Here is a 14,516-nt window from a genome sequence, read left to right on the forward strand (position 1 = left end):
GGTGGGCATCACTGCAGGGCGACCAAGTCCTGTGAGACAGATGTAAAATGGGGCCCCCCGCAGCCCCACCCACTGGGATGTTGGAAGTTCTCAATTCACTCAGTTCTGTATTTCAGTTTTGCCCTTCTCAAGCCAGCCTGTGGGAGCGGGTCTGAGCTCCTTTCTCTAAAAGCACATTGTGAACTATATAGAGAGAAGTCCAAGTGAAAGAATGCAGCCACTCCGAGCGCCTCTGGATACCTCTCCCTTAAGGGAGGCCACATCACGCTGAGTCTCGTGCGCACTCTATTCGACTAAATAATTATCTTGTTCAAATGCACTTCACTCAATATGGTGCTTGTTAATAGCTTATTAGAGAAATAATTACCCTTGATTTGTCAGCTGTTGGGCTATCACCATGGGGAATAAATGGTATGGTCTTCTTTGAAGTGGACAGGAGGAAGAAAACAACTCAGGTTGACGATATATACATATATAAAAATACCCAGTTGTTCACAGAGAAAGACGTATTTTATATATCTATATATATCTCCACACCACCAAGTTCCCTCCGTGCACGTGGCGATGCCATCAATCAGGAATGGTTTGCAAACCCTCGACTGGAAGAAAGCCAGCTTCAAGGTGGTATTAACTATCCTAGATTCCCCCTCATCACTCAGCTGCCATGTAGAAACTTCTAGGATTACTGTGTGCTTCACTCCAGTCTTCCTGGAGGTTCTCTGTAAAGGGAAAGTCTATCTGAAGGTTCTCTTTGGGGATGTATGGGGTTGTGCTGCACAGCTCAGTGTCTTTGCCAAGTGAGGAGGAATGTAGGGCTAAGCCGTGAGCAGTCAGAGGAGCTGGCAGATTCTCACACAAGAAGGGCTTGACCTTGTATATGTCCTGGGTGGGGTGGGAAGGCAGGTATGGGCACCCTCATGTCTGAAGAGCCTGTGCGTCATGTGGTGAGAGGAACAGAGGAGAGGGTGCTGCCAGAACCCTGAGCCCTGATCCTAACTAGCCTGCTCCCAGGCCATTGGTTTTCTCACCTGGGAAATGGACATCTGAATGCATGTAGTCAAGAAGCCTTCTGACTCTAAAATGTCTGTCCCTGGGAGCTGGACCTGACCCCATCTCTGGTTTCACACACAGAATGATGAGGACAAGGACAAGCTGTGGGGACTCCAGCTGGGCCTTTCCTTGGACCATGGCAGCCCCTGGCCTCTGAGAGAAGTATTGGCCCAGGGCCCCAGAGAGGTGTAGGAAATCAGGAGGTAAGAGGAAAGGGAATAACAAAACCTACCAGCCTACCAACAACCACCATCCAAGTGAACTGGGCAAAACAGGAAAGGGCAGAGAAGCCAGAAAGGTGAACTTTATGGATCTTGGGAGTCTAATGTTCTCAATCGCACATCTAAGCCCCTGCAGTGTTAAACCTTAAGATTCCAAACATGTAAGCATCCATGGGCAAGTTTTAGAGTCTGGATACCTACGATGCTGTGGTTTGTAGGCTCTGGGATTCTAGCAACGGAAGACCCAATAATTCTTAAGTTCCAGGTCCATCTTGCTGGAGCTGTTGGACCCTAGGTTACTAATGTCCCATATTCCACAGACTCCATGTTTCTGAAACTCTGATTCTCCACTCCCATGATCCAGGTGTCCTGGGCATGCTCGTTAACAGGGTCCACCTCTGAGGGGTGACAGGGTCCTCACAACCTACTTCAAAATGGGATTTGTCATCTGCTTCTCCAAAACTATGCTTCACCACTCTAATTTATTCCAACTGGAGGGTGTCATCCCCCCTTCACTCTTTCTCCCTCATCTGTCCCATCCCCACAGGGCCTCAGTGCCCACAGCAGTACCTGACACAGAGTAGACACTCAATAAATGTCGATGGAATGAATGAATGAATGTGTCCGCTTAGAGGGAGCACACTGGGGGCAAAGTACAAAATACAGAAACCAAGGCTGAGAAGGTGGCAATGACCTGTTGGTTGGTGGCTGACTTGGGCCTGAGTTAAGAAAGAGGTTCATAGCTGAAACTAGGACTTTGCTGGGAAAATGGGGGGCAGGGGAAAGACTACAAGCAAGTAGCTAAGTAATTCCCAACTTTAACCACCCCCATGTTCCTGTCACCTTTTAGACTAAATCACAATGAAAATATTTAAAGTTTTGCTGTTGTACACTTTGATATCTGGGGGAGTCTTGGGGGGGGTCCATTTTGAAAACCAGGCTTGTCCCCCCCAAATCCCCCTGGGGTCTGGCTTCATGCCTACAGTACTTGGCTCACACACTAGGTGGCAGTGCCCACCACCACTGCCACCAATACCACCATACCTGACTCAGCCACATCAGCAATGTCCACCCCTTGCTCTTGTGCCATGAAGCCCAGGATGGAAAAAATTGCGAAGCCAGACACAAAACTGGTACCACTGTTCAGGCATCCCAGCAGCATACAGTCCCTAAGTTACACATATGTCAGGGAGCAAGTTAATTCACAACACATGGAAGCCACGCTCCCTACTTCTTTCTTTTTCTTTAAACATCATCATCATCATCATCATCATCATCATCATCATCATCAACTCTAAGGTGCACCAGGCCCGCCGGGACGACACTTGCCTGTACGAGTTGTACTTGTACTTGTTGTAGCTCCCCAAAGAGGTCATGGCCCCCAGGCAGATCGCATAGGAGAAGAATATCTGGGTCCCGGCATCAATCCACACCTAGTTGGGTAAAGGCAGGGTGGGAAGAGAGAGAGAAGGGCCATTAGAGCAAGCTTCATGGAGCAGTCAGTGTCGGTTCTTGGTCATCTGGCAACGATCGGCCTGAGGACTGGATCTCCAAATAAGCCACTCTCTGTACTCCTGCCCCACAGCCAAAGGAAAAAGAGCTGGCAGCTTCTCCATGGCAAATGGACCTTTTGTATTAGAATCCAAGAGGCCTTTCTAGGCAATTCTGAGATGTAAGGAACCCCAGAAGTCGAAGAAACCCCCCAGTCACTTAGCATCAGGGTTGAAGCTGGGGTTTTAAAGCAGGTGGATCTGGATTCCAACCCTGGAATGATCCTGGGTAAGAAAACATCACTCCCAGATCCTGGATAGAGTGGGGGAACAACATGGAACAAAACTCAAAATCATAAAAAATGACCAGGTTTGCTAGTCTGATAGAGCCTAGTAAGACCCTGAGACCCCTAGTTACCCTTCAGGTCTGGAACTGAACTCACTCCTATGGCTTCCAGCCAAACAATAAATAGGCATATGGGATGAACATTTACATCAGGTAGATACACCCCTTGGAGTGATCAGTCAGTCAATCAATGATCAATGATGGGAGAACGGAAGGGCAGTGTTTGCACAGGGAGACAGCTTAGGGGGTGGAAGTGCATGGGAGGGAAGGACACAGGGAAGAGGTAACTATGGAGAGGAAAGGGGAGGAGAGCTGTTACATTGTAGGGAATTGCAGTCAATGTCATGAAGCAAAATGTACATGAACTGCTGGATGGAAAATGAATTTGCTCTGTAAATTTTCACCCAAATCACAATCAAATTAAAAAAAAAGAAAAAGAAAGAAAATATCACTCTGCAGCCTCTGTTTTCACATATGTAAAATGCGCATCACTGCTCTAGCCCACAGAGCTATTCTGCAGGTTCAGAGAGGATGTAGCCCAGTGCCATAGTAAGCCCAGGAGTTGAGGCTGCTATTATTATTGTTATTATCTGGGGATCCCCAACATGGAATAGGAAATAATTCCCTAATGAATTATGCAGACAAAGCTGCTCTCCAGAACCTTCACCTAATAACTCCTGATTGCCACAAAGCTGCCTTCCCAGTTGCCCTTTGATGCTGGCCACATACCCACCTACCTAACACCTACACAGGGAGTACAGTGAGAAAGAGCCCTGAATAGGCACAGCCCCTAGAAGGCAACCCTGGGAGAGCCCAAGAGCCTGGGGACAAAAGGTCCTCAAATGGGCCATTCCAATCTCCCACAGTTTTCTCCAATTCCCTGAGGTCGTGTGGCAGATACCTGCAGAGGTACTTTAAGTATCTGCCCCTCAACCTTCCAAGAGGTCGCTGGCCACGTATTCCACTCTGAGCCGAGGAAGCCAGCATCTCTCCCTGGCTCGGCTCTCCCACTTTCTTGGCTCAGCTTTCTCGAGTCACTGTGGGCAGAGGACCAGACCAAAGGGAGACAAGCTCTTCACAAGAGTCCTTTCCCTTACCTGGCACAGGGCCTGAGGCAGACACTATAATTGATCAGCCTCAGGAATTCTCAAGATTAAAAGATACAAACAGGCCTGGAAGGGGCAGAGGACAAAAGGAACAACAGGGCCCACCACAAGCTCAATGGAAAAATACCAGGGTGAAGGCCTGGGGCTAGGTTTGTGCATCCAAGAATACAAGAGCATGTCTCTAGCTGTCCTCAGTGCCCACCCCATCCTTCACTGGTCTGGCCCTGGGTAGAAGAGAGGATGGGCATGGCGCCTGCCCCACAGTACCTGGGGGTCCTCGAGGCGGGAGATGTCGGGGTACAGATAGAATTTGATGCCTGCACCAGCCCCAGGTAGTGTGAGTCCACGGACAAGCAGCACCAGGAGCATGATGAATGGGAACGTGGCTGTGATGTAGACAACCTGCAAGGGGACAGGGAAGGATTCAGGCTGGCTGTGGGCATCACCAGCCGCTGCTTAATCTGAGAGAAGGAGTGTGCCGGTCAAGAGCATGGTTCTAGAGCCAGGCTCCCTGTGTCCAAGCCTCCACTCCACCTGGGTGGGCATCCATTTCCTCACCTGTAACTTGGGTATAATGCAAGCACCTACCTTGTAGATTTACTGAGAGTAAATGAAAAAACCTTATAAATATTTATTAGCACCTATTTCGTCCTAGAGTCCTTGGTGGTACACATGGTTAAGACACCCAGCTGTGTATGCAAAAAGGCTTAGCTCAGTGCTGGCACATGGCACTTTTAGTACCTATTAGCTAACATCACAACTGTATGTATGACTCATGGTTACAACAAGTGTGGGTTCAAATCGGCACCCATCACAGGCCCAGCAGAAAAAAATGCCCCGCACTTGGCACATAACAACAACAACACTTGCTGTGTAACCTTGAGCATGCTGCAACGTCTCTGAGACTCAGTTTCCTCATGTGTAAAATGGGGATAAGAGTAGCAGAAGCCATCAAATGGTGAGGTGAGGACCCAATGGTATGATGTTAAAATGCCCTTGAAATAGCACCTGGTACTTAGTAGGAGCTGGGGAAATGGCGTGTGTTACTGGTATCATGATCCTGTGGGAAGTACACAGGAACTTCTAAGAAGCAAATAAGGCCTCTCAAAGGCCCTCAGCCAGGATCCAGGAGCCTTCCCTGGGTCACAGTGCATATCTGGAGGTAGGTCAGGGTCTAGGTAGAGAAAAGAGATGACCTCTCCCAAACAGAAATGACCTGGTTGGGGCTTTTTTACCCCCAAGAACCTGCCCTCCTCACTCCCCCTCACCTGTCCTAAAAGTGTTGGGCTGTGGCTTCAATTCATATGGATACATTCAGGATCTTTTTATTCAACACAAGATGTATCCACACAGTATCTATGCCTGGGAGAAGCTCAAAGGGGCCTGGCCAACTGGACAGGCACAAACGCACTTCGTCCTCACCAAGGTCCCAATGGCAGTGAGCTGGCAGGACGACTCAGTGGAGGCCCCAAGGCTCAATTGGCCTCAAGACCTTGCTTAGGTCATCTACAGGGCACAACTTGAACCTAGGGTCCTTGGAAGGTTAAACACCTTGCTCTGAGCACAGATGCAAGGTACTCGCCAGTGGGGAGAAATACAGAAATTCTGTGGTAGCCTTTCAGAGACTGGCTCTTAGAGCCTCTGGCTACCTGAGGGCCATGGGAACCTGGGGACCAGAGGAGAGAACTGCTGTATGTTCAACAAGCCCATTTCACAGGTGAGGAAACTGAGAACTAAAGAGCAGGAAGAAGGTCCTCGTTGCATTGGGACCATGCCAGGATAGGCTGCCAGCCTCCACCTGTCCCTTCACAGTATTTTGGGGGCCCAGGACCTAGCACATGCCAACAGATGCTGAGAGAGCCTAGAGTCTCACCTGCCTCACAGGAGCCTCCCACAGAGCAGATTTTTCAGGCCACAATCCCCTTCAGTACAAGCAACCAAAAAGGGAGTTCCTAAGGGCAGGAAGGATACTCTCAGGGCCTACCTGGCCCACTGCCCTCAGCCTAACAATATACCTAGCATGTATTGAGCATTTACTATGTGCCTGGCCCAATTCACATGCTCATTTTATCCTACTGTTGATCCTTATCACTGACCCCATTTTGTCACTGACTCCATTTTGTAGGTGAAGACATGGAGGCCCATAAGAGGGTCACACAGTGCAGATGTGGCACAGAGTTGGCCTCTCAGCACTGCCTCCCGATGACAACAGAGCACCAACAGTGAACTCTTTCAGTCAAAGCCTTTCGTATCTGGCAGTTTATTTAAACATCCCAACAACCGAAGGGTGCTGGGGTTCAAGAGCCTTGGGTCTTATGTGAGCCCAATAGCTGGCTGGCTGTGAGACCTTGAGCAAGTTATGGCCACCTCCCCAAGCATATTGTTGTTGTGATGTAGGGAATTTGGTTCAATGAGCTGTCTCTGGCTCTGTCTCTCTGGGGGAGGAGTGGTTGAGAGGGCCAGCCACCCACTAGCTGTGCAACTTGGCTCCTAGTCTGTGCAATAAGGATCATGAGAGGGCTCACCCTGCCTGCTACCTGGCCCACAGTGACCACCCCAGAAACCTGAATCATTACTACTATTGTGATAGTACTATATAGCTAAGAGGGTGACTCCCAACCCTGCCTCTGCCACTCCCTCCTGGACACCAGTCTTCTTCCTGACCTCAGTTTCCCTAGCCATTCTTATTTTCTTCTTGAGGCAGGGAACCCTCCCAATTTCCACAGGATGAGAAGGTGGTTATGGAGGGTGGGGATAGGTCAGGAAACTCCAGAAGGGGTGAAAGAAATAATACCAGCCCAACCCAAAAGCCTATCCCTCCCTTCCTGCAGACAGGCACCCCCAACCAGTGTCCAGTCCTGGGGCCCTGCCAGCTGCACCATGTCTGGCTGCTAGTGAACAATAGTGGCTGAAAGTGTCCCCACACCAATCCCCAGAGGGCCACCACTTCAAAGTCAGCTGGGCCCCCATTGGTTGGGCAGTCCAGGCTGTAGCCAGCAGATCCATGCCAGGGACACAGGACAGGAGCAGGGAGCGTGGGCGGCTTCTTGTTTTCATGTATATTGAAGAAACGGTTATGCGGCAACAGTAAGTGTGCTAAAACATAGCACATATTAACTCATTTAATCCTCACAACACCTTGAAGAGGTAAAGAGGTAGGTGCTACCACTACTTTTAGTTCCTAGATGAGGAAACTGAGGCCTAGGGTTGGCAGGTAGCTGAGGTGGACCTTGAGTTCAGGCCACCTGGCAGCAGAGCTCACATACTGTACGTGTGTATTGGAGTATGACAGTGTGTATGTGTGTATGTTAAGTGTATGTGGTGTCCCTCCCCTGAATCCAGAACTGGCAGCCCCACCTAATAACTCCTAAGGTCATACCACCTCAGCCACCTCTTTGGAAAGCTACCCTTGTTTTGCAGAATTTGCTGCTCTGGGGACAAACCCCTGAGAGCCATTCTCTCAACTTTTCTGTGACTCCCCTGGGATCTCTGCAGGAGACACGGTGCCAGCTGCTGCCAGGGGGCCTCTGACAGGTGACCCAACAGGCCTTGCCATGGGATATGGTATTTTTCCATTCTTGCTGGTGAACTTCCAAGGCTTCTCCGAGCCCTCAACCCAAAGCCCTATGGCCAACTGCCTTGGAAACTTGCAAGGACAACTTCTCCCCATTCCATCAGGACAGTGGCCTGAGAGGCAGGTAGGGGCCACTCATACCACAGGATAAAGGCCCTGAGGTGGGGGTCACCTGGGGGAAGATATCATGAACTCATTTTACACAAAGGGAAACTGAGGCTCTGAAAGGGAAAGGGAATTGCCCATTCATGCAGCTTGTGAGGTGGGGATAGAGGACAGAGTTGAAATCCAAAGCCAGGTCAGTCTGGCTCTGAATTCCTCTTTGCTTCTAACGAGGGAACATAGAACAGTCTGAACAGGATCCCAGCCACAGGAAGTGGTTTGCTCACTTCTGTGGCTTTGCTCCCCTTTGGTCCACAAGGTTGGACTTCCAGGGTAAGAGTCTGGATTTCTGTTCCATGCCTGGACCATGTGCCCTTTGGGAACAGGTCTATGCCTGCCTCATGCCCTCCTGTATCCTCAGGCCAGCATGAGGTAGGAGCGAGCTGAGGCCAAGTGACTGTCGGACAGTGGGAGAGCATGGGAGCTAGATGCCTGAGTTCAAATGCCAGCTTAGCCACCAACAAGCTGTGTGACTTTGGGCTTTAACTTATGAGCCTCTCTAGCCTTCAGTTCTTCCATCTATAAAACAGGAATAACAATTGTACTGTCCTTAGAATGGTGTGAAGATTAAATGAGCTACAGAATAGCTCCCAGCACACACATGCTGCTAGTATTATCACTATTGGTTGAATTAATTGAGCTATAGCATATTCTGGAGCCAAGTTTCAGACCACCAGACAGAGAAGCAAGGAGCTCTGGTAGCACAGTGCCTAAGGCATCTGACTGCTAACCAGAAGGTTGGTGGTTCAAACCCACCAGCCACTCCGTGGAAGCAAGACTGGACAATCTACCACCGTAAAGATTTACTGCCTCGGAAACCCAATGGGGGTCACTATGAGTCAGAATCGACTCAGTGGCAGTGGGTTTAGACAGAGAAGCAAAGTAATTTGAACTTGGGTCTCATGCCTCGCTGGCTGGACCCTTCTGCCATCCACCTCCTGTGATATGGAGGTAGCCTGATAGTGGGGCCACAGCCAGGGTGGGGCCCTCTTGCTGGCCATGGCCTGGGCTGCCACCAGAGCTGGAAGCCACAGCCAGTGGTGGGCAGGTGGGTAGGCGGTATCTTAGGCACAGAGCTCAAGGAAATCCACAGAGCCCTCACTGTATTTGTCTTGGCTTCTCTGAGCTGGTGAAGTCTTGTTATTTTTCTGGTAACCACACCTGCCCCAAAGAGGAGGGCATCAGTAGGGGTGGTAGAGGTACCACTGGCAAGTCATATATGTGTCGGATCTCAGTTGCAGGCAGGCATCCCATGCTATCAGTTTTGGCTCCTATTCTCCCATTCACTTCATTTTCTCTCAATTATCACCAACTGTTCCCAGGACACATTAGCTTCCTCCATCACACTGGGGGCTCCCTAAGGGTCTGGATCAGTCACAACTCAGGGCCTTTGCACTGCCTGTCCCTTCTATCTGAAATGTTTCCCTCCAGATAGCTGCATGGCTAACTCCCTCACTTCCTTCTGATCTTTGCCCCAAAGTCACCTCCTCCCTGGTCACCTTATTTGAAATGCACCTACAATCTCCCTGTTCTCCTTCACCACTCTAATTTATTCCAATAGCTTGTCACTATCTGACTCCTGAATTCAAACGCCACCTCAGCCATCTGCCAGCTCTGTGACCTCAGGCAGATGACTTCAACTCCCTGGGTCTCAGTTTCCTCATCTAGAAAAGGGAGGGAGGTAGTAGTACCTGGAGCCATGGTGGCACAATGGTTAAAGCACTTGGCTGCTAACCAAAAGTTCAGCAGTTAGAACCTAGCAGCCACTCCAGGGGGAGAAAGATGTGGCAGTCTGCCTCCGTAAAGATTTATAGCCCGTGAACTAGTTCTACTCTGTCCTACAAGGTTGCTATGCATCAGAATCAACTTGAGGGCGGTGGGTTTAATAGTACCTACACCTTCAAGTTGTTCTGAGGATTCAATGAGTTAATGAGTAGAAAGCTCTTAGTATAGTGCCTGGCACATAGGAAGTGCTACATGAGTGTTTGCTCAGTATATTGAATATATGAGCTTGTTAACGATTCTTCCTGCTTTTTGTCAGTTGCTTGATGACAGAGAATTCTGTCCATTTTGTTGGTCTCTGCACGCCCTTGACCCTATTCTTAGAACAGTACCTGGCACATGGTACAGGCTCAAAACCATTAGTGAAGAAGTAAATGATTATGTCTCCAGCATGCCCAGGCCCAAAGCTCCAGAAAAACTTCCCAACGGATGCACTTCTATCTGGGGAAACTGAGGTGGAGTGAAGCAGGGAATTAGCATTTACTGAGCTGTCTGTTACAAGCATTGTGCTAGGTGCTTAACACAACTTACTCTAACCCTCACCAAAGCCCATTTTATAAATAAAGAAACTGAATTCAGAGATGAGGGTGTGATCTTGGACAGACCTGTGACTACTTATGCTCTCTGAGCCTCAGTTTCTTCATCATTTAAAGAAAGGTAAGAACATTAATGTTTTTCTCCTAAAACCAAAGAGGAAATAGGGTAACAGGTAGTGCAGAAATAACTTGCATTCCCCAGGGTCAGGGGAAGTGTCATATGGAGCTTCTGCGGAGGCACACCGAGATTTCTGAGGCCTGACCTGCTCCCTTTTCCAGATGGGCTTTAGGATTGCAGTATGACTCTGCCTGAGAGCAGACAGAGGGGTGGGTGGTGGTACAGGACCCCATGCCAGGGCATTACTGTTTCACCTTGCAACCCTAGTGCATGGATCTTGCCAAGTTCTTGGGTCTGTTCAGATCAAGGACATCACCTCTGAGGCAGCTCTTTATCCAGGGAAGGGTATGCACTGTGATGCTAGATTCAACTACAGGGCTGGTGCAGCAAAGGCCCTTTCTCCAATGCCTGTCACTCTGGCTGCAATGCCACCTTCAGATGCTCTTTTGACTGTTCCAGGCTTTTTGGTCTAGAAGAGGTACAAATGCTTCTGTGAATGGTGACTCTATAGGCAGATGACCAACATCTTTGTTATGGGTTATACCTGGGATCAGAACAGACACTTGGCACCACCCTATCAGGCAGCAGCTAGGTTATCAGGTAATTGCTCTGCTCCACTGTTACTAGGTAACATTTGCATTATTGCCAATATATCAGTTACACATAAAAACTTAGTAAAACAAACAAAAACTTTTTGCCTCAGCTTTACTCCATTGGTGCAAGCCCCTCTTTAAGTGCATGGGCTCTAGGGCCAGATAAAAAAAAAAAAAAAAAAAACAGTTGCCACTGAGCCAATTCCAACTCAGGGTTTGTGTTCCATAGTGTTTTCCATGTGTTTTCCATAGGGCTTTCAATGGCTGTGACCTTATGGAAAGAAGCCCTGGTGGTGCAAGTAGTTCTGTAAAGATCCCATGAAGACTACAGCCCAGAAAACCCTATGGAGCAGTTCTATGCTGTAAAGCATGAAGTTGCCATTGTCGGGGGCCAACTCAACAGCAGCTAACAATAACAATCTCATGGACATTGTTCACCAGGTTTTTCTTCCACACTTCCACTGGGTGTATTCGAACTGTCCCTGAAGTTACCTTTAGTTAGTAGCCGAGGGCAAACTGTTTACACCATGCAAGACCCTTAAAACCTTATTTACAAGCTACCATATTTGTTGATAGCTAACTTTGAAGGCTGTGTAACATATTCATCATCAGCAAATATCTGTGATAGCTGATACTTTTGCTAACAGCAACATCTTGTTTTTTAGCTAATGATTACATTATCAGGTAACATGGCAGTTACCAGGTAAAATGTTAGTTATAACTCAGTGCATCTTGAATGAGCAGGAAATACCTAAGTCAGTGCATCTCAAACCATACTGTGCATGAGAATGATCTAGGGGCCTTGTTAAAGTGCAGAACCTGACTCTGTAGGTCAGGGCCAGGCCCCTGGGTCTGTATTTCTGACCAGTTCCCCAGTGATGCTGAGGCTACTGGTCACAGCACACTTTGAGAAGTGGAGTCCCTGCTGTCAGCTAGTAGCTTATAATCAGCAATGCAGATGCTGGTTAACTTCATTACCAGCTAACTTTGTAGTTATAACTATGCTGGTTTTATGTGTGAAACTTGTTGTTGGCTGGAGCTGCTGGCATGGCTCAAGAGAATGTCAAGATACATTTTCAGGAATTTTCTGAGCTGGTTGTAAAACCATTAATAACTCTAAATAAGACATAATGAGAGTATTTACACCACAAAATGGGCAGGTACTACAAACCAGTGCTTTTTATTTTTTCAGAGGACTGGTTATCAGCATATCACTGGCAAACTCCCTCCTCGATGCTCTTTGCTAAGGGCAGGAGACGGACAGAAGTTCAACTTACTTTCCCTGTGGACTTGACACCTTTCCAGATGCAGAAGAAACAGGCCAGCCAGACAAGGAGGAGGCAGAGAGCGAGGTCCCACTTCAGAGCACCTGGGTGGTCGATTCCAGAGGACAGACTCAGTACGTTGCGCCTTCAAGCAAACACAGAGGGAGAAGCCTGTCAGTACTGGCCAGGGCACTCAGACTGGGGCGGGGGAGATGTGGCCTGAAGTACATCAGGCTGAGTTCAGATCCTGGGTGAGGTGCTGAATTTGTGAAAGCCAGTCTACCTACCTAACACTTGGAGTCCCCATCTATCTCACAGACATGTCACAGCGTTGTTGGGAAGTCAAGAAACGAATCGATTTAGACTCCTGAGTCAGGCAAACCTGAGTTCAATCCAGCATAGCCTTGGGCAATTAAGTAATCTACAAGCCTGTTTCCTCATCTATAAAATGGGTACTGTGTGACCTCAGCAAAACCTTTTTTTCAGTGTCTAAGCCAAATCCAAGGGAGTTGTGGTAGCATAGTGCCTAAGGCACTGGACTGCTAACCAGAAGGCTGGCGGTTCAAACCCACCAGCCACTCCTCAGAAGGAAGATAGGGCAATCTACTTCCATAGTGATACTGCCTTGGAAACCCAAGGAGGGGTCACTACGAGTCGGGTCCAACTCGACGGCACATAACAACAACAACAACAAGCCAAAACCATTGAGTTGATTCTGACTCATGGTGATGCCATATAGTACAGAGTAGAACTGCTCCATAGGGTTTTCTTGGCTGGAATCTTTACAAAAGCAGATTACCAGGGCTCTCTTCCATGGCACCACTGGGTGGGTTTGAAACACCCATCTTTAGGCTAGTAGTTGAATACAAACCATTTGTGCCACCCAGGGACCTTTTCTTCCAAATATTGGCACTATCATCCAATCACTGACTTTGGGCAAGATACCCAATGTGGTCATTAACTTCTGTGTCAGCTTGGCTGGGCCTGGTTTTGAGTGGCTGGGCAGCTGGATATAGTATTCCTCATGGTGAGACTGGTAATCAACTCCGTGATAGAATCTACTGGAACAGCTGAGTAGCTGCCTTAGGGATGTGGTCTGCTTCCAGTATATAAGGAGAAGTTTTGAGAAAGGTCTTTGAGCTTTTTGGCATGCTTGGACCCTGCATGTAGCTGAGTCTTCACTCAGCAGCAGCCTGCCATGCTGCCTGCCAATCTTGGGACTGTCTCTGGACTTGAACTAATGGCCTAACATGTCATTTGGTAATCTTGGGACTGTGCCATTTTTTGTTGACCTTGGGTTTGTCGGCCTCAGCAGCCAACAGCTGCCTGAGTAAGAGAAGCCTCCAGCTTCAGTGGGCTGGGAGCAAGAGGCAGAGCTGAAGCCCAAGGTTGAGGGGCCTTCACCTGGCCCATAGAGTCAGCACTTTGAACCTGGGCTTCTAGCTTCTGAAACTATAAGAGGATAAACTCCTGTCTGTTAAGCCACCCACTTGTGATATTTTCTGTTAGAGCGGCAATAGATGACCAAAACACCCATCCTGTCTGAGGCTCAGTTTCCTTGTCTATAAAATGGGGATAACTAACCTGCCCTAAAATTCTCTGCCCATCACTCTTTTATTCATCTCTGTTTTTCTTTCTTTCTCTCTTTCTTTTAATGCATTTTATTGAAATAAAATTTATGAAATACACAAAACAGTAAAATACACAAAACTAAAACTAAAGTGACATGGGTCAAGGCACTTTTTTTTTTGCAGTGTTCCTTCCCCTCCCCTCCCACCCTTGGCAACCAACAAAGAAAGTTTCCCTTCATATATAAACTTTTCTTCACCCTCCACAACAACAAACTAATACTGTATTTATCCTTCTGTGACTGACTTATTTCACTCAGCATAATGTCCTCCAGGTTCATCCATATTATGCAGTGTTTTGCAGACTCTATGTTATTCCTTAGTGCTGCATAGCATTCCATTATGTGTATGTATCATAGTTTAGTCATCCACTCTTCCGCTATAAATCTTGGAGATAAGTCCCTTGCCAGATACGTAATTATCGGCAAATATGAATTTGTTGCTGTCATTTTTGTTATGTGCTTTTTTGTGGTGTCGATTTGTTTGTTCCATATAATTTTCTATGCTGAGCTTGTTTTGTTTATGAATTGTGTTATCACTTCCTTCATTGCTATTGTTCTAGCATTTGCTGAATATTTATGCTGGTCCTCTTTTTTGATGTGAAGGTTTATCATTTTTCTTTGAGGTGACCCCGTGATTTATAGT

General features: G+C 47.9%; 1 protein-coding gene across 1 annotated transcript in view; it reads right to left on the reverse strand.

Moving 5' to 3' along the window:
- SLC6A6 (solute carrier family 6 member 6) overlaps positions 1–14,516 on the reverse strand; it is a 101,181-nt gene that overhangs the window by 17,131 nt on the left and 69,534 nt on the right. Inside the window, 4 exon segments of the mRNA XM_007950600.1 lie at positions 2,316–2,440; positions 2,601–2,704; positions 4,481–4,615; positions 12,256–12,388. Of these exon segments, the coding sequence (XP_007948791.1) occupies positions 2,316–2,440; positions 2,601–2,704; positions 4,481–4,615; positions 12,256–12,388 (497 nt within the window).

Source organism: Orycteropus afer, unplaced genomic scaffold, assembly GCF_000298275.1.
Source record: "Orycteropus afer afer isolate SDZICR_OR568_19922 unplaced genomic scaffold, OryAfe1.0 scaffold00282, whole genome shotgun sequence".
Taxonomy (NCBI): domain Eukaryota; kingdom Metazoa; phylum Chordata; class Mammalia; order Tubulidentata; family Orycteropodidae; genus Orycteropus; species Orycteropus afer.